At 32.7% G+C, this 26,953-nt stretch overlaps 2 protein-coding genes across 2 annotated transcripts; both read right to left on the reverse strand.

Moving 5' to 3' along the window:
• Positions 1-11,824: 11,824 nt before the first annotated feature.
• On the reverse strand, positions 11,825-12,518 carry LOC107483175 (uncharacterized). The gene has a single exon (XM_016103793.3). The coding sequence runs from the start codon at positions 12,485-12,487 to the stop codon at positions 12,026-12,028; it is 462 nt and encodes a 153-aa protein (XP_015959279.1). The 5' UTR covers positions 12,488-12,518; the 3' UTR covers positions 11,825-12,025.
• Positions 12,519-21,082: 8,564 nt separating this feature from the next.
• Positions 21,083-26,143, reverse strand: LOC107483184 (homeobox-leucine zipper protein ATHB-14). Its single transcript, XM_016103805.3, has 17 exons — positions 25,519-26,143; positions 24,999-25,158; positions 24,723-24,841; positions 24,503-24,593; positions 24,280-24,375; positions 24,057-24,170; positions 23,851-23,934; positions 23,556-23,711; positions 23,401-23,475; positions 23,206-23,312; positions 22,862-23,051; positions 22,586-22,774; positions 22,397-22,477; positions 22,150-22,284; positions 21,675-21,994; positions 21,460-21,571; positions 21,083-21,339 (listed from the first exon to the last, which is right to left on the reverse strand). The coding sequence occupies exons 1-17, from the start codon at positions 25,725-25,727 to the stop codon at positions 21,175-21,177; spliced, it is 2,403 nt and encodes an 800-aa protein (XP_015959291.1). The 5' UTR covers positions 25,728-26,143; the 3' UTR covers positions 21,083-21,174.
• Between the last annotated feature and the right edge of the window lie 810 nt (positions 26,144-26,953).

Genomic DNA, 26,953 nt, shown 5'->3' on the forward strand with positions numbered 1-26,953 from the left:
AAATAATTAAAAAGTTAAAAATTTAATTTTTTAATGTATTTATAATAATTTATTAGAGAAACGTTTTGGTAATTATTTAATTAATAATATCCTTATTATTGGACAATTATTAGAAAAATCTATAGAAATAGCAATCTGGTAATTATCTATAAAATACGGATATTTTATAGAATTATTGTGTTTGTGTATCGGACATATTTTAGATATGATACTCATTGATATTTGTTTGATAGGCGTGTTTGCTGTGTCCAACAATGTTTTAATCAAAAAAATTTTCAGACACATTTAGACATACTTAAATATTATCACGTATCAACGTGTTCAGTCTTATTCTTAACAGATATTTTAAAAATAAGTTTAGAAATAGTACATATTATTATTTATTAAAATAAAAAATATTTTAAATATTTTTTATAATTAATAAAAATATTAAAAATAATTAAAAATTTTATTTATATTCTAATATCGATAAAATATCAAAATAGCATTATAATTTATCCAAAAATATCTTATATTATATATATGCGTATTTTCGTGTCTTATAAAATTTGAAAATTCATGTATTCATACATCATATATTGTATCGTGTCTTGTGTCCATATCCATGTATTATAGGTAATATTATGCATTTTAATAATCAGTGCTTTTTTTGTTGTCTACGATATCCTTTAACTCGACAGGTTAATGACTAATTCGCCGCTAGCCAATAAATTACTGCATGTACAAAATAAAATTAGGGGTGGCAAGCGGGGAAGCCCACCCCGCCCTACTCCACATAGTAAGGTGGTCCTAAAATCCCACCCCGCCCCGCCTAATTGCGAGCTAGCGGGCTAAGCCCGCCAAATCTCCTTTTTTTTACTATTAACTATTAAATAATATATATAATTTTACAATCATTTTAATAAATTTATAATTTCTAAAAATATAAAAAATTATAATTTTTATATTCACAAACATTAAAGTCTTTGTAATTACAAATATCTAATAATCATAATTATAAACCAAATTTTCATCCAAAACATAATTATAAATATTGTCTCCAAAACAAAATAAACATAATCTAAAATATAATTATAAATATGGTCTCTAAAGCAAAATAAACACAATCTAAAACACTCGATTTTCATCTTCATTCTCTTGTAAGTTGGATTAGGGGAAATTGGGTTTTGGCAAAAAAATTGTAAAAATACTCTCTTGTCAAAAAAATACTAAACCCGGCGGGAAAAGCCTGCCCCCACCAAAATCTGTCAAAGTCCGCGATTTAAGCGGTGCGAATTAGGCGGACTTTTGCTATTTGACAGTCTCAATTTTTTGGTCCGGCCTATTTTTTTGGCAGGTTACGCAGGCTGGTCCGACGAATTTAGACCTCACTCGTTTGCCACTCCTAGACAAAATTCAAACTTTCCACACATTCTTCACATACTTACCAATTTTTTTTTCTCGATTGCAGCTCGTAAAACTCGAACCGGAGACCTTTGAGATTGGAAGGGGATGAAATGCCGTGTGAGTTATGGCTCATTGACAAATGTTCACTTTAATTTAATATGACTTAATAAAAAATTTACATTTTCTTTTCCAATTTTAAATTTTATTTACATCACAAAATATTAAGCCCAACTGGCCAATTGGCCGTGTACACTACGATTCTGATAATGAAAAACATAAATGGGTTCCAGCATGGGATCCACTACTCATATTTGTTGTTTATTTTCTTTTCAAAATTCAAATTAAAGGATAATGTAGATAACCAAAAGAATGCAGTAGTTACGTCTCAAATTCAATTCAATCCATATATATAAGATGTGCCAAATCAGAAGCTTGAAATTTAAATATGAACTTTATGTTGGTTTTATTTTGTTAAATAATAATTATGCTATTTTTAATTTGTATGTCTTTAATTTTATGTTTTTTATTTTGAGACTTCTGTGATATACGATCTTTGATTAATTTTTGTATTGATGATAATATCAAAAGAGATTAATGATAGATCATTAAAAATTTAGATTAACTCTTCTCGTTAGGTGGAGATTCTTTGAACGATCTAATATATTTCCTCATATATATATATAGTAGTCAACCGTTTGCCTACTATTTTTTATCTCATTGTAATTCACTTGCTGTTACCCCACATGACTATTCAAGGAATATGCAACATTTTTTTTGGGTGTTAAACAATATAATTGCCAATAGAACACTTCATTATGAATTAAATACATGAATTCACCACTTTGTTGTAAAATAACTGCCAAAAAATTAAATCTATTATCTATTATGAATTACACATATAATTTATTTCTATTATATATAATATATAATGGGAATTTAATTAGTGTATAATTTTTTAAAAAATATTTTTCATATACAATTTATCAAAAAAATAAAAGTGTTATTTTTAATATTTAAACTCAAAATCTCTTAATTTAAATTTAAAATATTTATCATTTAGATTAAGATCATATCTATTACTATTTTACACACGTTTAGTAAATAAAAAAGAGAAATTAATAAACACATTACATTTGTTATATATGATGTCGCTATGACTAACTAAAAAAGTCTCCTAATATTAAAGAGATCCTAAGTTGTGAATATCGAGTTTGAAGATATAGTGGTAGTCAATTTTTTTTTTTAATTAACGATAATACAAATGCCTCCTATATATAGGTGTAGATGCCAACATAATCTAGCACCACCATTTCATGCGCATATGAACTCTCATAATCAAAATATACATTGGGAGATATATTTTTAAAATATGTGAAAAATTATCTTTAAAGAGTTATATTTTTTTTATAAAGTTGTGACTTATTCAAAAGTTATAATTTATTAAAAAATTATAATTTATTAAAAAATAATATTTTTTGAAACAAATATTTTACTCATAAATATATAATTATATATACATAATTACATGTTGTATATTTTCAGTAACTATAAATTCTTCTCATTTCTTTACTTTTGTATCTTGTAACAGGGGGTGTTTGTGGTGCAGTTTGATTCGATTTTTGAAAAAAAAAGTCATCCAATCTAATTGTTTAATTAAACTACAGTTTGGTTTGGTTTGGTTTTTTTAATCAATTAAAAAAAATACTACTATATTATTTTACAAAATCATGACATTGAAATCGACAAATACAAATATACAATAACTAACAAAGTCTTGATGCAATAAAATTTAACGACAAAAAAAATTTAAATACGACAATTAAAGAAGTTTAAAAGTTTAATAGTCAACACAACTGAAATTAAATATAAGTTTCCATCAAAAGATAGTCAAGTTATGGTGTCTTCTCCAATAAAACAACTAAACTTCTTTACACAAACCAACCTGAAATAAAAAAATGGTTACATAATAATAATAATAATAATAATAATAATAATAATAATAATAATATAGCACTAGTAATAATATAAATAAAAACTAGATTAAGTGGTTGGGGCTCCATATCTGACTTGAATCGGTGGTTGGGTGGTTCGGTGGTCAGTGTTGTGCTGTGTTGTGGGTGGCCAGCAACGTTATTGGGTGGTGCTGTGCTGGGTGGCTCGGTGTTGCGGGTGGCCAGAAACGATGTTGTGGGTGGCGCCAGGGGTGGAACACTGCTGGCTACTAGATGATGTTACGGTTGGGTGGTGTAATGTCGACGACCGCAACTCCGCGAGGATGGTGTTGGCTGGGGCTCAGTGGTGCTGTCTGTGAGGAGGCACTAGAAGGAAGGCTTCGGCGGCGTTGCTAGGTGGTGGGAGGAAGGGCTTTGTCGGCGTTGGGAGGTGCTGTAAGAAGGTGGATTCGCCGCCAGCCCTGGATTTCTTCGAGTTTGAGACTCCAATGCAGAGAGGAGAGTGCGTGACTGAGATAAGAGAGCGGCTAAGTTTACATTTGGGGTGGTGGGGGGTTTAGTTTTCTAGGATTTTTTAATATACCAGTTCGGTTGTGGTTTTCATTGTCAGAACCGAATTGAACCGTAATAAAAACAACAAAATAACTTTTTTTTCGATTTTGAACACCCCTACCTTGCAATATGATTTTTGGCATAAAAATTGCAAATTTTTGAAGATTGACAACCCTTTTTTTTAATTAAAAGGAAACTTGACTTTCGATTTAGATCTAAAGCTAAGTATGGTCTAAGAACGTTTTTTTTTAGGCACACAAATTTATATCTGGGATATAATCTAAATGGCATGATTCTGAGCAAATCTATTTAAAATTTTTTAGATTTTTTAAAAATTAGAGTAAAGTGATAATTAAGTTCCTAAACTTTTATACTTCGGATAGAATAGTCCTTAAAAAAATAAAAAATTGACCTTTAAGGATAACAAACATTATACACATTCGATCCTTTGTTAAGTGTTGACACAAAATGGAATGGAGTTAGCCACATGTACCATTATTAACAGTGATGTGACCTTTGGTGTCAGGTGGGAATGCAAACGTTGTCGTTTCGAGTAATCTCCCCCCTTTTAAGTTCATAAATTCCCTTTAACCCTTCCAACGTCTCTTTATTTATCCACAAACCGTAACCGACAATCAAAACTTTCCTCCGAAATCGGTTACTTCCATGACAGTTTTACGACGTTGTAGAAGGAAGAAGACAATTTGCGGTGTCGTGACATTCTTCCTCCAGATAAGACAACTTTTTAATCATTTTGTGTTTAGGATTTAGAAAGTTGTAACTTCTTTTCATGTGGTCCCAATGGTGTGAAGAGTTTGTGGTTCATGCTTGAAAGTGTATAAAGCAAGTGGTTATAGTTTTTTTTTATTAGTAAAAATCCTGCATGAACCATTAAAATAATATGAATGTCTACTGTTTTGGGGGTTTAAAGTTTTTTGTTATTTGCTGAAAATCTTGCATAAGGGAACAATATTGGGAGACGATAGAGGGAAAACATCCTATTCCACTAAAGATCAAGAGACCAATTGAACGTCCCAAGATATACGTAAGGAAGAAAGACACTATAGAGCCACTAATGAATTAAAATAAGGTTAAGAGGAGTTTTGTGGTCACTTGCAACAAGTGTGGCAATCCTGGCCACAATCATAAGACTTACAAGAGAGTTCCAGCAGCAAAGAAAGGCACCAGAAAAAGGATCAGAGCTCAACATGAGTCTGCCCTCAAGAGGAGTGTGCACTATCTCAGAGTACACCTCAGCCTGATCAACCAGAGACTACTGTCAATATTGAGGTTATCCTTTAACCCTTTCACTCATGAGATTTTAGTTATCTATGTCATGCCTTTTATAAGGGTTTAATTGTACACTGAAAGGTTGAATTGTACATATTTCATGCAATTATTATTCTATGTTTCAATTGAATTAAGTCCCGGCAGCAAATATCTCTCAATCCACAACCACACCTATAATAATTGGTGCTGCTACTGTTGCTGACAATGTCAACTCTATTGAAAGTTCTTCTAATGGAACTAATGGCATTTCAAATGAGATTGGTAGAAATTACTACGACTGCGGAGATGCTACAAATGAAAATGCTACACCAATTGTTGCAACTAGAATTGATGCAGATGTAAGTGTTGCCACATTAAGGATTATATATGCTATTTATGGAATATATTAGCTATTGATGTTAATTTAACTTTGTGTAAGGGAAATCATCCGAGGTAATCAAGGAAAAGAAAAAGAGGAGAAGGAGGAGTACCAAAAAATTTGCAGATAACATCCAATTTAGACTCTCTACCTAGACCCAACTCAGACCACTATCCTCTGCCCAAACCTAACTTAGGCCAGTAATATCATCTCAGGCCCAATTCAAGCCTCCAGGTCCACCTAAAGCCCAATCTAACCCCTATGGTAAAGTCTAATCAAGGTCTTCATCAAATAAATCACTGAATTTAGCTTTTTCTTTTTAGAAGAGGTAAATACCAAATCGATACCCAAAAGATTTTGGTGCTGACAAAATGGTACCTAACGAACTAATTTCTATCAGTAAAGAAATTTAAAAATATAATCGCGTTGTACGTATAGTTTCTAAACCAACAGAAAATTCTTTCGTGCAAAAGTTTTGTTTGTCACTTAAGCAAACCCAATAAAAATAAATAATCGAAGTATTCAAACCTCGGGTCATCTTCTCAAGGAATTGCAGGGAAGTATGATTATTATTGGTTATGGAAAAAGATATATTTTTGGGTTTTTGAAATAGAGAACAAGTAATTTAAATAGCAAGAAAAATAAATTAATAATTAAGGAAATCTCTTGGCAAGGTATGAGAACTGTAATTCCTATCATAGTTATCCTTATCAGGTGTGATGAGAATTGGGTTTTAACCCCATTTGGTTAGCCTTTACTAAACAAAGGAAGGTCAAGTGGACTAATTAGCTTGATCCTCAAGTCCTAGTCAATTCTTATGGCAGACTAGCTTTAGAGTAATCTAGATCAATCAGTAATTCCAATTTCAATCAACAGCTGAGTTTGATAACTCAAGTGTCTCCAATTAATCAACCAAAGCTAAGAATGTAAAAAGCTAAATAAAATCATAGATCTGAAATACCTCAAATTGCATTAATAAAAGAAAATCAATCCAAACATAAAGAGTTCATAAACCAAATTGAGAAAATAAGTAAAAGGAACATTGAACCTGAAAATTGAGAGGAAGAAATCCTAATTCCTTTAAGGGGATCCTAATACTAAATCCTAAGAGAGAGGAGAGAACCTCTCTCTCTAAAAACTACATCTAAACCTAAAATTATGTGAATGAGAAGTTGTATCAATTGTTCTCTGATGAATGGATGGATTCCCCACTTTATAGCCTCTAATCTGTGCTTCTGGACTTGGATCTGGGCCAAAAGATGGTTCAGAAATCGCTAGGATCATTTTCTGCAATTTCTGCTCGTGGCGTCTGTCACGCGTTCGCGTCATCTAGAGTTTTGCTCTTCCCCGCGTCTGCGTCAGTCATGCGTCCGCGTCAGTTGTGTTTCGCGCTAGTCACGTGTCCGCGTCGTTCACGCGTTCGCGTCGATGCCATTTTGCGCAAGGCACGCGTTCGCGTCGTCCATGCGTTCGCGTCGCTGCCGATTCTTCAAAAGCTCCATTTTGTGTGTTCCTTTCATTTTTGCGTGTTTACTTTCTATTCTCTAAGTCATTCCTGTCCTATGAAACCTGAAAATACTTAACACACAAATCACGGCATCAAATGGTAATAAAGGATAATTAAATTTAATATTTTTAACATAGAAAACATGTTTTCACATATATCATAAAATGATGAAGGAATAGTAAAACTATGTAATTTACATGAATCAGTGGGTGAAGATTTGATAAAAACACTCAATTTAAGCACAAGATGACTCATAAAATAGGGGTTTATCAGTACCTGAGTTTTGTTATTGACAAAATAGTCCTTAAAAGATTTTAAAATTTGACAAGCGTACCTACGAGTTCGCCGGAGCACATCTCCGGCAAACACAATGCTGACATGGCCACTACGTTTTGATGACATGGCAAAAACCCTCCCCCACCCTAATTCTTCCTCTCCAACGCACTTCTCCTTCTCCTTCCCCCTCCCTAACGCACTCCCCCCTTCCCTTTCCTGAATGCATTCTCCCCCCTCCCCAACCCTAATCCTTCCCTCTCCCTCCCTAACCCTAATCCCCGTCCCAACACACTATCTCACACTCTCAACTCACTCTCCTCCAAAATGGCAATGGGAGCTCAACCTTCTCAGTCTTACAGAGTCAGTGTCATCGACACTGCACTGTAGCCATCTCGTCATCAGGTCCTCTGCGTCCGCCAGTGTTGTCTGTCTCCTTCATAGCATTTCATCTTCACCGCTGTCACCTTCACTGCTTGCTACTAGCCTCCAATCGCTGCCATGCCTCCTCTATCTGGATTCCATCTTGGCTCCATCGTTTCGTGCCTCTTCTGTGTCTGGTGTTCTTCTTCTGTTCTTGCTTTGATGGTGTCTGTATTAAGCTTTATTCTATTTTATTTATTTTATTTTATTTTATTTCGATTATTGTATATGAATTTGTTTGTTTTCTCTGATTTTTATTGTTATTAATCTTTTTGAATGATAATTTAACCTAAAAACTTGGGACAATTCATGATTTGGGAAAATTCTGTTGATGTTGAGGTTGTTGTTGCTGTGAGTGGTGGTGTACTATTGAAAGAGGGAGAGGGGAGTCTGCGTTGGGGAAGGAAGAGTGGTGGAGATTATTGTTGTTGTTGTATTGAGGCTGTTGGTGCTGCGAGTGGTGGGGTTGAGGGAGGGAGGGGTAGTGTGCATTGGGGAGGGAGAGTAGTGGAGGTTGTTGTTGCTATTGATGCTAAGGTTGTTGCTGCGAATGGTGGTGTTGAGGGAGGAAGATGGGAGTATACGTTGAGGAGGGGACTGTGATGGGGGGAGAAGTGTGCGTTGGGGATGGGGGTTGCAACAGAGAGGGAGAGGGAAGGGAGGATTGTGCGTTGGGGAGGGGGCTTTGTGGGTGGTTTGCCAAGTCACCAAAACACGGTGGCCACATCAGCATTGTGCTTGCCGGAGATTTGCTCTGGCGAGCTTAGGGGCACGCTTGTCAAATTTTAAAATTTTTTAGGGACTATTTTGTCAATAACAAAAGTCATGTACTATTTTGTCAGCGTCAAAATCTTTCGGGTACTAATTTGGTATTTACCTCTTTTTTAGAAAGAAAGAAGTTACTGTTAGGCCTACACAAATTCCTATCAACAGCCTACCTCATAGCCACAAATAACTCCAAGGCCAACTGATTACCTCTCTGCAAAAACAAGGACAACAACAAGCATTGTACCAATCTCAAGAATGTTGAAGTTGGTACCCACGCCAAGCTTTAGGCCTAGGCCTTAGTACTCTCTCCTTGCATTGAATGGACCATGTCTTACTTTTTTGGGTCTAAAAACTTTGATTTGGACATACTGTTTTGTTGAATTATAATGTTATTTAGGGATGCTTTTTTTTTGTAGATATGATGTTAAATTGAGGTGATGTTTTCTTTTAGATTGAGCACAGTGTTGTGCTTTATGTTCTTTGGGTAAATTTGGTCATATTTTGGATTCAGGTGATGTCACTTTTAGGGTGATGGTTTTTTTTCTTTTTTGGATTCAACACAGTGTTGTGCTTAACATACTATAACCTCACTGGCTGGCAATACGAAGGAATAAGTCTCTAGTCTCAACCTTTCTACAAGAGCAGATAGCAACCCGGAATGTCTTCTAATCTATCCCACTCTCAATACATGGTAGAATCACGTAGATCGTAAAGCCTGCTCAATCGCCGGGTGCCATTGTTCCGGCAGATCAAGCTTACAAGACAGAATATTCCTATTAGCCTGGGTACAGGACAATCGAAATACAAATGACAAGTTATTAAAAATTAAAAAATACATATTACTACTAAATAAAAATAACATTACAACATAAAATATTAATATAAAATTTGAAACCTAATATTATTAACTTCCAAAAAATTACAAAATTAATATAATCATTTTATTTTCGAAATATCACAAAATATTATTAATTATATTATACATTCATATTAACAGAAATAACAAACTTACATAATTAGGATGACCCAAATAGTTGATAATATGATCTTTCAGAAACGTATAATCACGTACCATATTAGACGTACTAAAGTCACATTTAAACCTAACACTAAATCCTTGCACTCAGCCCTCTCCAAACTCACTAAAATCCTTACGCTCTCCAAAATCCTTTACCATCCACCTTCCACCCTCCGTCACACACAACAAAACTCCACCACCCAACAAAACTCCCTCACACACAGCAAAACCTCAACCCTCACTCACACACAACAAAACCCCAACACCCCTACCCTGTTATACACGCCAATACACTAACCCACTCTTCACCAACCTCACATGCATTTACTCGGGACACTTTCCGTTGCATGTGTTGTCTCTTGCATGGAGACATCTTGGGAAGCAGCAACCAACACGCACCATGCATGTTGCTGGGAGGCTGCCACGTGTCTTGGAGCAGTATGCGTTGCACGGTCAACACGTGACCTGCATGCTGGTGGGGAGCAGCCACATGAAATCACGCAGTCTGCGTGTTGTTGGGATGCTGCCACGTGTCAAATCCCTGCTGAGAATCTCTGCTAAAGTGTTCTCGAAAAAGTACTCGAAATCTCTATAAAGCTATCACGCATGGTGCGTGTTGAACGATCATTTGACATGTGGTAAATTTCTGCTGAGAATTTTTGTTAAAGTTGCTTTGAAATCTCTGCTAAAACTATCACGTAGGTTGCGTGTTGTCAGTGTGAATCTGACAAATTTATATTTCTGTAAAACATTCTAAACACCAATATTTAACAAAAATACCACTTAATTTTTTATATTTAAAATAATTTCCGACATATATATTAACTCATGTTTTTTTAAAAGAAAAAACAGAAAAAAGAAAAGAAAGGCACATAACAAAAAACTGAAAAAGTATCCGCTTCTAATAGTACCGGCCTTATCATTTATGTTGGAACTTGGAAGGGAGACATCTTTATCAGCTTTATCTCAAGTTGCATCTTATAACTAAAATAAAAGAAAATAAATAAATACATTCCAGTTCTGGTACTTTTTAATTTGTGGAGTTGATAATTTTAGTTAACGACAAAATTGCAATTTGTATTGGAGGCAAATCTTCAACCTTTGCGCTGCAACTTGCAAGTGTGCAATGTGCAATATAGTCCACTAAAACAAACACAATAAAAAAAATGCTTAAAAAGGGAAGCATGTATAATAAAAGTATTATTATATAGTATCAACTTCGTTTAAGCTAAAATCATTGTTTATATATCCTACTAATCTTTATGTAAATGTATGAAAAAATAATGTATTAAATTCATCATGTCTATAGAAACTTTCCATTAAATGAAGAGAAACCATAGTTGTCAATAATTAGGTCCAACTTTTGTTGTTGTTGTTTTCTTTTTACATTTATTTGGTTAATTATGACTAAAATTAATTGGGGTATTTGGACATTGCAAAGGGAAAATATCAAGCTGCTGAACTCATGGCCAATCCCTTAATTATTAGAGTTAAAATTTTAATAAAATCTGATTTTAAGAAAAAAAAATAGGTACCCCAAAAATAAAGAACAATTTTATTCTACTAATTTTATTTAACAGAAATGTGGATCATCAACAATTATCATTAGAGAAAAGGACAAATAGATCATTGACCTTTTGGTTGGCGGGCTATTAATAAGTCTCCAAGAATTCGAAAATACATTTAAGTTATTGACCTTCTCAAAATCAGGACATATTGATTCCTGGATCTAATTTGTCCAATTTTAAAAATTCTCACACATGTGTATCTATATATCAGCAAGGTTAGGACAACAAAAATTACGTTTGATTTTTTTGTTGAGTCTGATAAACCAAAATAAACAAAAAAATCGATGTGTTCAAATTTTGAAAATGTCAAAAACTTAAGTATATTTTTTAATTTTCGAAAACTAAAATATATGTAAATTAAAAGGTCAAGAACCTATTTATTTATTTTTTTTCTTAATATTATGATCCCTAGAAGTCTAGAACTATAGTTGAATGTACATAAGCAATATTTTGTGCATATCTAAGAATGATCAAATTCAATACATATGTAGGAGATCTAATATTATTATTAGCAAAACTATATAGTCCATATAGTTAGAACAAATTTAGTAATTAATTAAGGGTGATGCAAAATACTATACACAGTTTATATAAATAAACATATTAAAGGTATTTTTGCTCATCAATCATAAAAGTGTATTCCTAACCATATAAAGTGTGTATCTAAACATCACCTTAATTGAAACCTAATAATTAGTCGTGACCCAATTTGAAAAATAGCACAGAAGATGGCAACGGAAATGGAATTAAGATTACTAATCTAATCAAAGCACTCATGGCAACAAAAACCTTCCAAATGAAACAATACAAATTCCACATACATGCATTTGTATTGATCATAAAAAAAAGACCCTCTTAAAAATTATTCTAAATCATACAAAAACTCTTGACAGTCCTCTTCTATTTGCATAGCATATATGATTCATATAATCACCACAAGAAATCCATGCTCCAATTGACTTGATCATTGCTGAAAAAGAACCCATCTTGTGTTACCATCCAATAACACATCCTATAAGCACCACATCGGTGAGTGTCCCTAGAAGCCATGAATGCATCAAAGCTCCTTCTTGTGCTGTCCCATTTCATGGTACACTTCATCTCATTGTTGCCACCCCAAAAGCTAGGCCTCATGGTCCAGCTGAAATCATCATGCTCTTGGAGCGCACGTCCGCCGAGGTCCATCTCCTCCGAGGAGCACCATATGACCAATGGAACCGACGAATTGTCGGAAAATCCATTGATCACTTGAACGTAATATTCATTATTTCCAAACAAGTAATTCGCCCTTTTCATTGTTTTCGTCAGGAACACAATGAAGAGGGCAAAGCACAACATAAGGAAGAATCTCACTATGTTGTTTTTCATTATCATTGAAAGTGATGAGTCCATAATTCTAAAATTTGAGGCTTCTTATAATATATGTGACAACTATAGCAACATTATATATATTGAAATCATGTTATCTTGACTATGGTTTATTTCACTTTTATGAGAGACTAGTGCATGCCGCAATCTTATCATATCATTTTGTGTGATATTCTAATCTACTTTATTGGCACTCTATATGAAAATGTGGTTTCAATATCATCATGGAGACATAGACAAAGCACGTCCATATGTTAGGATATTCTTATTTTGAGCTTCCGTACTTTTAAATGTGTTCATGAGGTGACATTTTGCAACTATCAAAATTAATATTCAAAATTATTTGTTTCGTCTGTGCATACAATAATTCATTAGTCAATAATAAACCTTTAAATAGAATTTAGATTCGCAGGATATATATATATAGGGAGCCACTCAGATAAATACGCTTAAAATAACACTCAGATAAATACGCTTAAAATATTTTTTTATTTTTTTAGTAATTAAAATCCAATACATATAATTGATTAGATCGTGTTATTTTTATTAAAATTAGATCAAGACAAATTGATTTGGCCAAAAAATCAATGAATTACACTTTGAACCAATCTAAATTAATATTTTTTATATAAAATAACTATAATATTTTTATTATAAAAAATTACTAAAATATTATTATTATTATTATTATTATTATTATTATTATTATTATTATTATTATTATCCTAAATTCTAACATTTCTCTTCTCTCTGTGCTTATATATATATAACAAGAGTATTTTAATCATTTTTTATAATAAAATTATTGTAGTCATTTTCTATAAAAAAAAATATTAATTTAAGTTGGTTGAAGATTTAGTTTACCGATTTTTCGACCAAATCAATTTATCTGATTTAATTTTAACAATAATAACACAATTTAATAAATTATATGTATTAAATTTTAATTACTAAAAAAATATATTTAAAAAAAAACGTTTTAAATGTCTTTATCTCACTCCGTATATATATTATATTCTTAACTACGGTACAAAGTGGGTTTTGCTTTGTACTTTATAACCTATTAAAAAATATCAAAGCTTGATTTCTCAAATTTGGTTGTCTGTTGAATCATAGTGCAGAGAATTTTAAAATATTCCAAGTTGAATAAGTAAATATCTACAATAAGCATTTTCTTTTTTTGCACTACAGCAAGCTATTATAAGTTTTATTATTAATATTAATGTTATTATTATTACTATTATTAATTTATTATTATTATTATTATTTTGTTCAAAATAAGTTTTATTATTCAAACTAATAGAAGGTATATGGGACAGCGACACAGCGTTGGGTTATCCAGTATCCAAGTCGGCAACTATAAGAAAAAGACTTATGGTTTGATTTTACATTTTGGGCTATCAAAGCTATCATAGATGAAATTCGAATGGATCCAAAATATACATAAAACTTAACTCGAGTGTAAACCCAAATTGCCAACACTTTTTTTTTGGACGGAATTTCCCAGATTTCACTACCCTTCTTATGTGTTTCTTCTTTTTTGGTATTACCCAAATTAACATTTTATATGGATCAGCTAGATCTCTTTCAGACCCAAAATAAAAACTAGTGGTCTTAACTTAGTCCAAGATCCAATTACCAAAAAAAACTTAGTCCAAGATCCTAATATGAAAAAACCAAAAAGAGCTTAAACAGTAAAACTTGTCTATTGTTAAATCTTTTGCTACATATTATTGTCACACGCCAAAAGGGAGGTATATAAATATTTCATAAAATTGGTAAAAATAATTGTTTTTCTTAGTATTTTTTACTGGAGTAAAATTGGATGAAAAGTGAACATTTTTATTAAATTTATTAAAAATATAAGCATTATACATGATAATATTTTTTGTGGCATTTTATACTAAAAAAACAATACTCATTCTTCAACAAAAGTACAAATTTCACTTTACTATAGTATTATGCTTTTTCATATTCCTGCTTACACACATTATTATACAACATTTTTATTTGCTATATGTTTTTGTTGTCGATGATATCTCTCAATTCATTAGGTCAATAATTAATTTATCGTGAATTTGAATTTTATTTAAAAGTTTGCGGTCTGTCGCTAGCTAATGAGTTTGCTACATACATAAAACGAAATTTAAACTCCAAACACTTACTTAAACAGACAAGTGAACAGACCATTCAACACTTGTTTAAACGGATGAGTACTTTATTAGCTACATATTCTTTATTATTTTTTTTCGCAAATACCTATTTTGCTTTAACAAAGCTGAAAGAACATTCTCAACTTTTGCAAGTCAATAGATATTTCTTTTAATTCATAAGAATAGCTCTGGTTTTGGTTGGAGAGTATAGAAAATAAGGTTGATGAGTATTTACTACTATATATTTATAAATTGCAGTGCAGAGAAAGTGTTCTGATGCCATTCTGGAAGAGTTACAACTTAAAAAATAAAAGATAAATAAAAAAGAAAACATTGTTCACTGCTGAGTCTAATCGATGCATTGAATTAATGAGTGAATGCAACTTAATTTCCTACTCGCTAGTTAGTGCAACGCTTTTGCCCTCTGTTCTAAATGCACCAACTAAAGCCTAATCTCACACTTACCATAACCACATAACTTGGACTTCATCAACTTCCAAAAACAACAAACACAAGACCAAATTGGATTTTACTTATTTCTACAATTGCAACATTTATTGAACCTATAAAAGGATTCTTCTAAATCCTTCTTGAATCTAATAACAGGATACCGTAACGTTGTTGGGTTGTTCCATGCCAAAAATATATAAATTGAAATAAATATTTAGATAAATAAATATATTGATTTAATTTATAATGAAATGATATATACACATACAAATCGTTTAATAGGAGAGATCACCACAATGCATGTGTAACAGGAAAATTAGCCACATTTTATGAAATAGAAATTCCAAATAAACTTCAAAGAGAATATAATATTTGCCAATAGAAAAGTATCATTTGTAATATTTTACTTAATTTTATGATAGATTCTAGGGAGTTTTTTTTTGTAGATAATAGGGAAATACTACTTTTAATGAAGGTATAAACTAATTCTTTTTTACTCCTCATATTATCTCTCAATTCAACTATTATTAAAAAGGTAGGAGAGAATGATAGAGAAAGAATTTGTGTATATTCAAGTTATGTAGAATAATATAATATAGAATAGTATTTGTAAGTGTTAAGAAAATCAAAATAAAAAAAAAGTAATATTCTATATGCTAAATAATACGAATTGAACTAATTGAACATAATTATACTCTAACAACAAGTCAATTACCAAACTGTTGCAAATCTAAATTTTATTTAAAGATTTGTCGATAGCCAATAAAATACTACTTATTAACATATACAAAGTAGTACTCAAACATTAACAGTTATTTAAATAAACGAGTAAACTAACAAAAAAAACACTATATATACAGAATAGCTTTTTACGAAGAAAATTATGAAAACAAAAGATGTCATGACTCACGATCATACAGTAACACATTAGCTGCTGGTGACACATTTTTTAAAATTTTCTTAGCATCCTGTCATTCGCAAAGAACAAAATTTTAGATAGATATGAACCCCATAAACATCACACTCACAATGATTTCTCTATGCAAATCTTCCACCAAAACGGAAAAGGCCTAAAACCTCTGATTCCTCCAGACCAGTTCACAAAACCAGGAAAAATTTTGAATTAATTATTTTTTAAGAAAAAAAAAGGAGGAAAAAGAAAACACCAAATTCCAAAGTCTCAGTCAACAAACTTTCTCTAATTAAACACTCTAAAATTTCACAGACCATGATAGTCTAGTGCCCTATTCAAACTCACACACTTTCTTTATTTTGCTCCCTTCAGAATTCAGACCCTTTAATTTCTTTCTGCTCAATCTTTTAAAACAACCTGCAAGGCTGCAACAGAAAGATATGTTCTTTATTTTTATTCAACAATGCCTATTTATTATTGTGTAGTCCTCTATATGTATAGGAACATTTATTCATATTTGAAATCATATGAAAAAAAACTATGTTTTTAAAAAAATATTTTGAAAAGTACATATTAAAAATTAAAATTAAAATATGATGGAAAAAATACTTAGACTATTTATTTGTACAACAAAGACATAACAAAACCCAGCAAAAGTTATCCTATGTGACATAACAAGAATAACCTAGATAGATCTAGGGACTAGGGGTGCACTTTCCTTGGATTTTGTAAAGTTCAAGATCTTTGGCACTTTAACATATTCAGCTGAGGAACCAAACAGTGCCCAAATGCACGCTTATTCAGACCCCCTTACTTTAATTCAAAATACCACAAATAAATATATGGATTTTTCTTAACAATACTAGTATATATAAATGTGTTTCTAAATAGAGTAGAGTAGACAAGAGAGAAAAGTGTTAATGTGTGTGCATGTGAAGCGTGAGGCACACATATGATAACTGCTATAAACAAAAGTGGAAAGCGAGGTTTCTTCACGCCTAGCACACACTGCTTTCCCCACTCACCTATTGACCCACAAATTCTCAAGGCCATTATGGTCTTTTCATTTTATTTTATTTTATTATTTATCATCACTATACTTAGGTATAATACAAAACTATTATATATCTACATTAGAAAAAGGGCAATATCAAACACTATTAGTGTATGGGATAACATGAAGCTACTTCTACTTCAATTTATTCTTGTGAGTAATGTTAGGGCCAGTAATTTTTGTGATTGTTAGCCATCAACTAGTTATCAATGATGATTTGATGGTGTGAGATTGATGTAGAATTTTATCTAATGTCTTAAATTTCTCTGCTGGTTATATGCTAGCCAAAATTCAATAAAATTACTGACCCCTAGACTTTTCCATACATTATAACATAAAAAACAATTGTTCTTAAGATTTGAACTCAAAATTGATTAAAACAATAAAACATTTATTATCTTAAGTAATATTATATTTAATGTTATTATTACATATTTGTAATAAAAAATAGTAAATTAACATAGATGTATTACATCAATTCTATTTAACTAAAGAAATAAAATCTAAAAAAATATACTTCATTTAATATTCTCTATTTAATTTGTTAAGAAATTAAAGGGGGGCACGAGGCTCGAAAATACAGTACGGTGCCTTTCGCACTCAAACTTTAAAAACGCCTCGAATTTTCAAACGCTGAAAAGGATATCTTAAAAGGGAGCCAAAAACAAAGAAAGAAAAGAACGCTGTATGCACGATGTATCAATGCATGCATGTATGTCCATGATGCTCATGCATGCATGAGAGTCAAATATATAAATATTAAATTGATGGCATCATTTATGTGTGGGACATAAGCTCATCAACCGGTGGGAATGGCAGGGCCTTTTATAAACACAACAATTCTTTTTTCTTTTCATTTTTTCTCCTAATTCTAAGTGTGAATTTATTAAGGCTTTGAGATTTTTTATTAATTTTTTTTTCATAGTTCAAACTCTCACTAATACAACATCAACATAAAGGTGAAAATTCGGGTGCAGTCGACTTCACGTGAAGTTGATACTTGAAAACCGTTAGATGATTTGACTAAATTTTCATCTAACAGCTCTTAGATATCAACTTCACGTGAAGTCGACTTTCATTTGAGTTTTCACCCAACATAAACGAGTTTACAATTTTCCTAGAAATCGCTATTAGTCCGGTCTAATAATGGCTAGCATCTAAAGAAGTATATTTATTAGACTACTTAAATATTAAGCATTTTGTATGAAGATGATGAGTTGTTATTTCATACTACTAGTACATGTCTACGTTTATGGTATGATAACAACTCCAAAGTATAAAAGCAAGCATTTAAGGTAAGTAGGTAATTGAGTGATGGAGGTAAGAGGTGAACAACTTAGACGAGGGACATTTGATGGACACTAAAAGGAGAACCATGAGCATGAGAATACCTTAGCTTCAAATAGCAAAATGGAGTAACGCACTGTAATACCTAACCAAGTCAATTAACTCAAATAGAAAAAAAATAAGAGACAAAAATGGCCAACCCTTGTGGGCCCCATCCCCTTACATGATTGTCTCTACTCTCTACTACTAAACGATGTCGTTTTAAACCGAATTGATCATGCCTAAAATAAAATTATTATTATTATTATTATTATTTTAGTTGTCCCCCATATTTCCCAAATACTCAAATGAATTAAATTATTATTATTATTAAGAAGTTAAAATTAAAAAATGATGAGAATTATAGGGAGGGTCCAATCCATTGGATAAGGTCAGGGATTGACAGAAACAGAGTTGTGATGGCCCAACAGAAACTATGTCGTCATCCCTTGACCATATAGTATATGTACTCCATTTTGCAACCCAGATTCTGTGGGCCCCACATATCTCTCTATTCTATTCCAATGGAATTTTTAAGTTCTAATATCTAACCTACTCCTTCATCCCTTCTTCATGTGGAGACACCTTATAGGATTGTAGCCAAAACAACCATAGCAATAATTAAGGGACTTAATTTCATCATTTTTATACATTTTTCTTTTCTTATAAATATAAAGATCTAATCATACATACATTATGTTACTATTTCAACAAAATTATTATTAGTGTCAACTCACTTCAATTAGCAAAAACATATGATTCTACGAAAAAGATATAAATATTTAATTATATGGGACTAAATAAACTCATAACTAAGGTCTAAATTTTCTTTAACTGCGCAAATTAACTAAAATGATTAGTTATCTATTTTGAGCATTGTAACATGTAGGAACTAAAGGGATCACCTTTTTCCTTAGTCTTTTTATAGCCATAAATATTGGACAGCATTTAGTATAATGAAATGAGACATAGCCACATAGGTACAAGGTAGATGCATAGATCATGGTTAATAACTTAATATTAAACTAATCCATGTCTCACCCATGATGGCCTATAGAACAATGCAATACTCCACCCAATTTAATTGTAAACTTTATACACATCAAAGTTCATTGATAGCATTTATATAACTATGTCCACACTAGAGAATGTCACAGCTATTGTTATGCTATAAGAGGGACATTATCCGTGATATTCTCCTCTTCCTACTCCTCTAATATCGCTATCAAAGAATTGCCCCTAGGGAGAAAAAAAAAGTGAGGTATATTCATATATAGTCCACAGCATCATCATCATCACTTTGTGACAACTAACACCTTTATTTTTTCTTTTTAGACAAATATTTAAAACCAAGATCTTTTCATTATGATTATGATATACATACATAGTAGCTTGCATTTATTTTGGTACTTGTTAATAATAACTCTTGCTCTTTAATTACCTCCAGCCAAAAGAAATTCATGCTGGTTCTGTTATGGTCAGCATCTTCACCGGATTTTATTAATGTGTCACTTTCTCCTGCATACATGTTATGCAGAAAAGCTCACTTTTTTCACTTTCCAAAACCTTCAATGTTCTGTTTTCTTTTCAACCACAAGTGGTCCAAAGTATGGTGGACTGAATTGTAATTTCACCTAAACTTTATTAATGACATATACTTAAACCAGAAAAAAAAAATGTTTAATGCTTTTCACATTTGCTATAGATGCATGAGGATTGAGGGCTACACTTGTCAAGATAGGGTGATTTGTAACTTCAAAGAAAATAACAAATAATGAGAGGAATTTTCATAAGGTTTATTCTAATATACTATTTATATTTATTCAATGCATGATTAAAAATAAACATTACAAACATAAACAACTACATAGTGTAAATATTTTATAATTTATTCCAGATTAAGTAATTAACCACGCAATAAACATTTATAAAGATTAAACTAATAGACTAGGGACAGAGTGAGAACCAATAAAAGCCATGTCACCCTCCTGGTCAAAGTCCCATTTCTTTAGCCAAAAATAGATTAGATACCCTATATTAAAATTAAAAAAATAAAAGGATAAAAACAAATTGCTACATTTTTATTTGAAAAGGACTTGAGTCACATGACACAGTCCGGCAGAAAAGTTGCAGTGCCTTAAATAACCAAAGGACACCATGATAAGGTTAAAAATCATACCAACCATATATGGCTAAGAATTAGTTGTAATTCATAGTCTAATCTTGAAACCAATGCACACTTGCTTTAGAAACAATCAAAAGACAAACCCCATCATAGCCTTGGTAATCCAATAAAAACAAAACAAGAACCTACTTAGACAAGATTCTGACACATCAAGAACATTGTAATTGGCCTAAGCACTAATTTAACAAGGATATTTTTTTATAATAATATAAAAGCATATATATATATATATATATATAGACATGGGTTCATGAAATCTTGAAATTAGTACATTTGTCTATTATATGATAGCAGTATCTAGTACTTAAGTGCTGAATATATAAATTACATAGAGATATTATAATAGTAATAATAATAATAATGTAATATAAGATTCTTCATTAGACAAAGGACCAGTTTGAAAAAACAAACAAAAGGAAAAATGAAATTCTGAACTCTGCATATTGCTTAAGATATCAACTCAAATCAAAACTAGAATGGAAAAGAGAATCAGAAGGATGCAAATCATGTACAGGTAACAATAGAGGTCATAAGTTGTTGTCTACCATTAGCAAATGAGGTCTACTACATGGATCAAACAAATCAGTCGCGCCAACCCATTATGCTTATAGATCTTTCTTAAAGTAAGGTTTATTTGTTAATTACCTGTTGCATAATCTTGGAGAACTCAGAGCAAAGAATCTTCCTGCCAGATTCATCAAGAACTTTATCGAGCATAATGTCTTGAAGGGCGACAAGAGTAGTTTCGAGCATGTCAAGTCCCGCTTGGTTTGCAAAGGTGAATACTGGAGATGCCTGCGAATATTTTGGCAGTTAGTATATTACTTAAGATGAATTCATGACATTAGTTCTCCATATTCAGCTAAGAAGAAATGAAAAAAAAAAAGAAGATAAAGAACAGTTCCAAGGGATTACATTTGTTTTCACAGAACAGCACATGATTGCATCAGAATGTTGCCAAAGTTGCTTCAAGATTGCATCACCAGCAGTTGATTCAACCCGAAAAAGGTCTGAACCAGTGTGGACTCTACAATAAAATTTTATGCTACCAGATCAGACACATGGATTCAAAATACAACTTTCTAATTCCAATGGATTAAGCAACAAGTAATCTAAAAAGCCAACAATACCGGTAGCTTCGGCTGATCCATCTTGCTAAAGTAAGAGCCTCCGGTGAACCAGGGAGAGACTTTGGCCCCAGTTGAGTACTGAGCCGTGATGGAGCAATTGCCATTGCAACCCTCTGAACCGACCCCACAACACTACGCACATACTGGCGAGCCATGGCAGCTACATTGTCGCGCAAATGGTTCTCAAAGGTGAATTGAAATGCAATGGTTAGGACTGACCGAAGATTGTAATCATCGGCTTCTCCGGCTGCACGTGTATTCCCAGAACCTACTTCAAGTGTGGATGCCAAATCTAATGTCCTTGTTGTGGTTGGAGTATCCTGGGATGAAAAGAAACAGAAACAATGACATTTTATTAGTCAACACAGGATGATGCATGACACCGTTAGTATCAGCCAATACAAATTACTTTCTAGAACTCAAAAATCAAGATATCAAATCATCGTAAAACTATGTAAGAGTAAAGTCACTGAACTGTTTTAGGATCCAATGGTATGACGCGGAATCCAGAAGGAAGTAGAAGAGCATCATCAGCAAATGATTCATCAATAGGTGCAAATACCAATTGAGCACAAGCTCCAATTGCATTTTCATCAACCCCACTGCAAAGCTGCAAAATCAAATTGCATAATAGAAAGTTAAAATAAGAATTACTTGCATAATAAAAGGGGAAGAAAACAAAAAGATGTATATTGGCTATAATAAAACATGCACAGCTTTACCTGAAGCAAATACATATCGCGTGCCAATGCAACATCTTCAGGGGAAAATGCATGACCCTCTATCCGAACTACCTCCAAGAACTGCACGAATTAAAGTAAGCAGTAAATTAGCACACAATAATATACTATGTTCCATTAAGGAATAAAACTAATTAAGATTAAAGATTATAACAAAGTTCAGATTAATACCTCCTCATGCTCAATAGTATGAGCAAGTGGTAAAATGACCTGGGTGCTTGGGAAACCACCAGGTCTTGCACAAGGAACAGCATAGGGAGTAGCCTTAAGACATGCAGCAGAGTATGCATCAACACCATAATCAGCCCACTCAGACCGATGCTCCCTCAAGAATCGAACAAGCAAGGCCGGAGGAACATTCTGCAAAACACCATTATTAAAAAGCAGTTCAAGAATATTACTTTTGTACCATAGGTGATCATGAAATTTGTTTGCTTCATTAAGTACCTGCAACAGCATGGATGCCTTGGCACACAGAACCCCACCTCCAAAAGCTGGGAACATTGATGAATTGTACTGGGACCCCAAAAATTTGTTGGGAGATGAGTTTATAGCTATAGTCACATCTTCTACCCCATCATTGCCCAGCAGTGACCAACCATCCTCCACAAACCCATTAACAGCATCATTGAACCCCCTAAGAAGTTGAATTTCAATTAATTATACAGTAATTAAAAAGACTCAACTTTTATCTAGAATGTTACAATTAAACACCGAATGTACATCAAGTCAATAATTCAAATGTACAGCTAGGAATAGATTCTTGACAGAATAAAAAGGCTGGGCCATACCGGCAGAGTCTCTGGCTAAATGTCCTCAACACAGCAGGCTGGCGTCCCCCACCATACTGAATTTCTCCGCTAGATTCTTGTGCAATCTGTCTTATATGTTGCAGGGCCTGCAAGGAATTTTTTAGGTTCATTACCTCATTTATGCATGGCTGGATGAGTAAGATATAGTGGTATGTGTGTGGCAAGATAACTTACTGCAATGGTCAATTTCTGGGCCAAGATTTTTGAAGATTCGTAAAGCGGCCTCAGTACTTCAGGAACACTCCAGACCTGCCATCGGTTACAATGTTAAGAAACCAAGTAGGAAATTCATTTACAAAATGTTGGATTATTACAACAATGTCTCTTACATCTAAATCAACATGGTCTACAATATGAATAATGGAGCCACCACCCTCGCAGGGTCTAATTAGATAACCACTGGGAAGCATCTCAGCTCTTACAAAGTTTGAAGAAGGAGGCCCTGTAGGGCCGCCGGTCGAAGATGTCAATGATCTCTCACAAATCTGCCATCACAATTCAACGATAATGAGAAAATATTAGCACTTAGAAATGAGGTAACTTTGAACCAAAAGAAAGGCATAAACAGTGATTTTGCTAGGACAAACAGTAAGAAAGCACATCAAACTCTATTCATAGTATTACCACAAGACTTCCATCTTCCAAACTTGTAGTGTATCTTACTGTCCAGAAGTCGCGCGCTGCTGCCAAAGTAGTTGGCGCGTAAGTCTGGCGTCCCAACAAAAAAAAACACATCAATTTAACTTAACAGAGCCTTCAACATAAATCAAAATCACCAAAAACACAAATCATATAAGAACTTGGTTTGTATGCCTAAAGGATCACCATACCTGCATATATATGAGCTCTATAGTGCCCCCACTCCCTGTAGGAACAATGCTCAACACATCAAGGCACCGACAGTCGCGGTACCATGATGGTCGATCTTTGAGAATCTCAGCAACCTGTGACAAACAGTCAATCAAATCATATAAACCAATAAAAAAAGACATAATTTTCATTGTTCAGCATTGAGTAAAACAACCTAAGATGAAGACAAGACAAACAACGTACCTTTGTGGGTTCTAGACTCACAAGGCCGCAGGCTCGTGCTGCCACACCGCTACAGTTGCGGGAAACAGCAACAATTCCAATAGAATCCGGACCAGGCTACACCAAATACAGAACACACATCATAAGATAGAAAAACAAAATCAAATAGTACATCATATGAAAGAATGCTCAGATACAAAAGAATAATAGTAACAAATAACATATAATTGAATAAGGTGTGTACCTTCATCCCAATCATCTGGACCCAGTCGACAGCAGTTCCAGTAGCCTTGGAAAGGAACTCTGCCAGGGTCTCCTCAGCTATGGCGAGAAGACTAACAATGACATCAAAGAAAAAAAGACTCAGGAATTTGTGAAAAATTAGAAACACTTGAATAAAAATACACAACAAACATTTGCTTATTTTACAGCAAAAGAAAAATCTTTGTTACAGGATTACTTACCCAGCTGGGTTGTTAGCATCCCTTTGAGGATGCTGAGGTGTTGGGTTTTGCTGTTGTTGGTTCTGACCACTCATCACAACAGACTCACAGCTATTGTCTGTGGTAGTAGTAGCAGATGCCTGGAAACGACACACCACATGACAAGATCCTTATCTTAAAACAAACATTTCCATTTTATGTGTGATAAAACAAAAAGTGTATCAAATATCATCAAGAAGTTCAAGAAACAACAGAAAAAAAAATAGATTGAACTCTTGAAGAGAAGAATGTTCTTACAGTATGAATTTGTTGCTTCATATATCCATTTTCATAGACCAAATGGGAGACCTGCTTCTGCAACCGGTCATTCTCCTCCATCAACAGCTTGTTCATTGCAGTCAGCTTTCTATTCACTGTCTGCAGGCGAGAGGCTTCTTTCCTTTGCTTCTCACGGCATCTACACAAGAACATTGTCAGTATCTTTTAAGACAGGAACAAACTCAACAAATCAAGAAAGCAGAAACTTCTCAAGAGGGAACCAAACAGAACCATGACAATGGTTGTTAAGTGTTAGCCAAAAAAGGCAAAGCATTTTCCTCCCCAATCTGATATTCACACAAGAGACTCAACAAACTTGGAAATATATTGCTATCAGACCAAAAATCCGGTTTTTTCCAAAGTTGACAACTTTTGAAGACACTTAACAAAAACAGAATCAATGAAAGGTGAAAAAAGGGAGACAAAAAAAAAGTTAAGACTTTTTGCACAAAGTTATGAAACGTTGCAATGTTGAAAAATAAGAGGGTCCTTAATATACCTTCGGTTCTGGAACCAGACTTTGATCTGTTTAGGCTCAATGTTTGAGAGGATTGGGCACTCTCTGATGAGTTGTTGTCTTCTCAAAGAAGAAGGCTTTGGACATTCAGCATAGACCCTTTCCAAAGCCTCAACTTGTTCAGGTGTGTACCTCACGTACTTGCTTGAATCCATGCTATTTGACGCGTCCTTGTGCATAGAAAGTGCCATTGAAGCAAAAACACAAACACAAAGAAGACACACCCCACGAAGAAGAAAACAGAAAAGGTTGTTACTTTGAGCTGAAAATGGAGTATGTATGTAGGGAGAGTTCAGAAGAAAGAGGTGAGTGTTTAGTAGTTTGGTTCTTCTTTCTCAGCTTCTTTGGTGGTGGTAATCTCGGGTAGGCTCTCTTGTCGAAGAGAGCCTCCACTCTCCTTCATTAGATGATGGTGAATGATGGAGTTTGTGGTGTTTGAAGTTGTGGAGAGAGCTTTTGTTTGGAGTGGGAAGAGTGTGTGTGGGTATGGCAGTGGTCTTTATCTTTGACACCAATCTCGAGAGAGAGAGAGAGAGAGAGAGAGAGAGAAGGGTACCCACAGAAAGATATGGAAGAAAGAACAGAGAGGAGGAAGAAGAGGAGTATGTTTGTGTAGTGTACGTGTGTGTTTTATGTGCTCTATTATCAAAGGAACGCTAGTACGCTACACATCATTTATAATTTATTATTTTTAGTGCTATTAATATTTAAAAATACAGAGTAAGGTATGTTATTAGAATATAAAATTAGAAAAATTAGTTAATGATTAAAAATAATAATAAATTTTAATTTTTTTAGTATTTATTTTATTATTTTTACTCTAAATATGTAAAATTACGAGTTAATCTTTAATCTGAATATTTTTTTTTTATATTAGATTGATAATATTATTTTTTTTAATTGTAGACTTCAGGTGTTAATTTTAAATATAAAACTCTTTAATTTGAGAAATAAAAATTGAATTCTATTTTAAAAAGATTAAAAATTTTAAGGTATATAAATTAGACTCTTTAATTTTAGTTTTTTTTACAATTTTAAAAAATATCAAAAAATATTATTCATACACGAAATTTAATTATTAATATTTTTTATATAAATACATGTATAATTTAATTTATTTTTAATATATATTTATATTTTAACATATATTTTATACTAATAGTTGATTTTAATATATATATAACATAATCTTATTTTTTGAAGTTTCAATTACTTATATTTGATCTTAAAATTTCATAAACCTGACTTGCATTAATTCATATGACCAGTGAGGGAACCAAAATTTTAATATTATTGGGACTAACTTTTTAATTTATAATTACTCTTATTTCTTTCAACAATTTATAATATTTTTAACTTTAAAATTTTTTTGTGTTTTAATTATTTTGTTTGTCTAAGATTTATTAAATTTTTATAT

The sequence above is a fragment of the Arachis duranensis genome, chromosome 4 (genome assembly GCF_000817695.3).
Source record: "Arachis duranensis cultivar V14167 chromosome 4, aradu.V14167.gnm2.J7QH, whole genome shotgun sequence".
In the NCBI taxonomy this organism is placed as follows: domain Eukaryota; kingdom Viridiplantae; phylum Streptophyta; class Magnoliopsida; order Fabales; family Fabaceae; genus Arachis; species Arachis duranensis.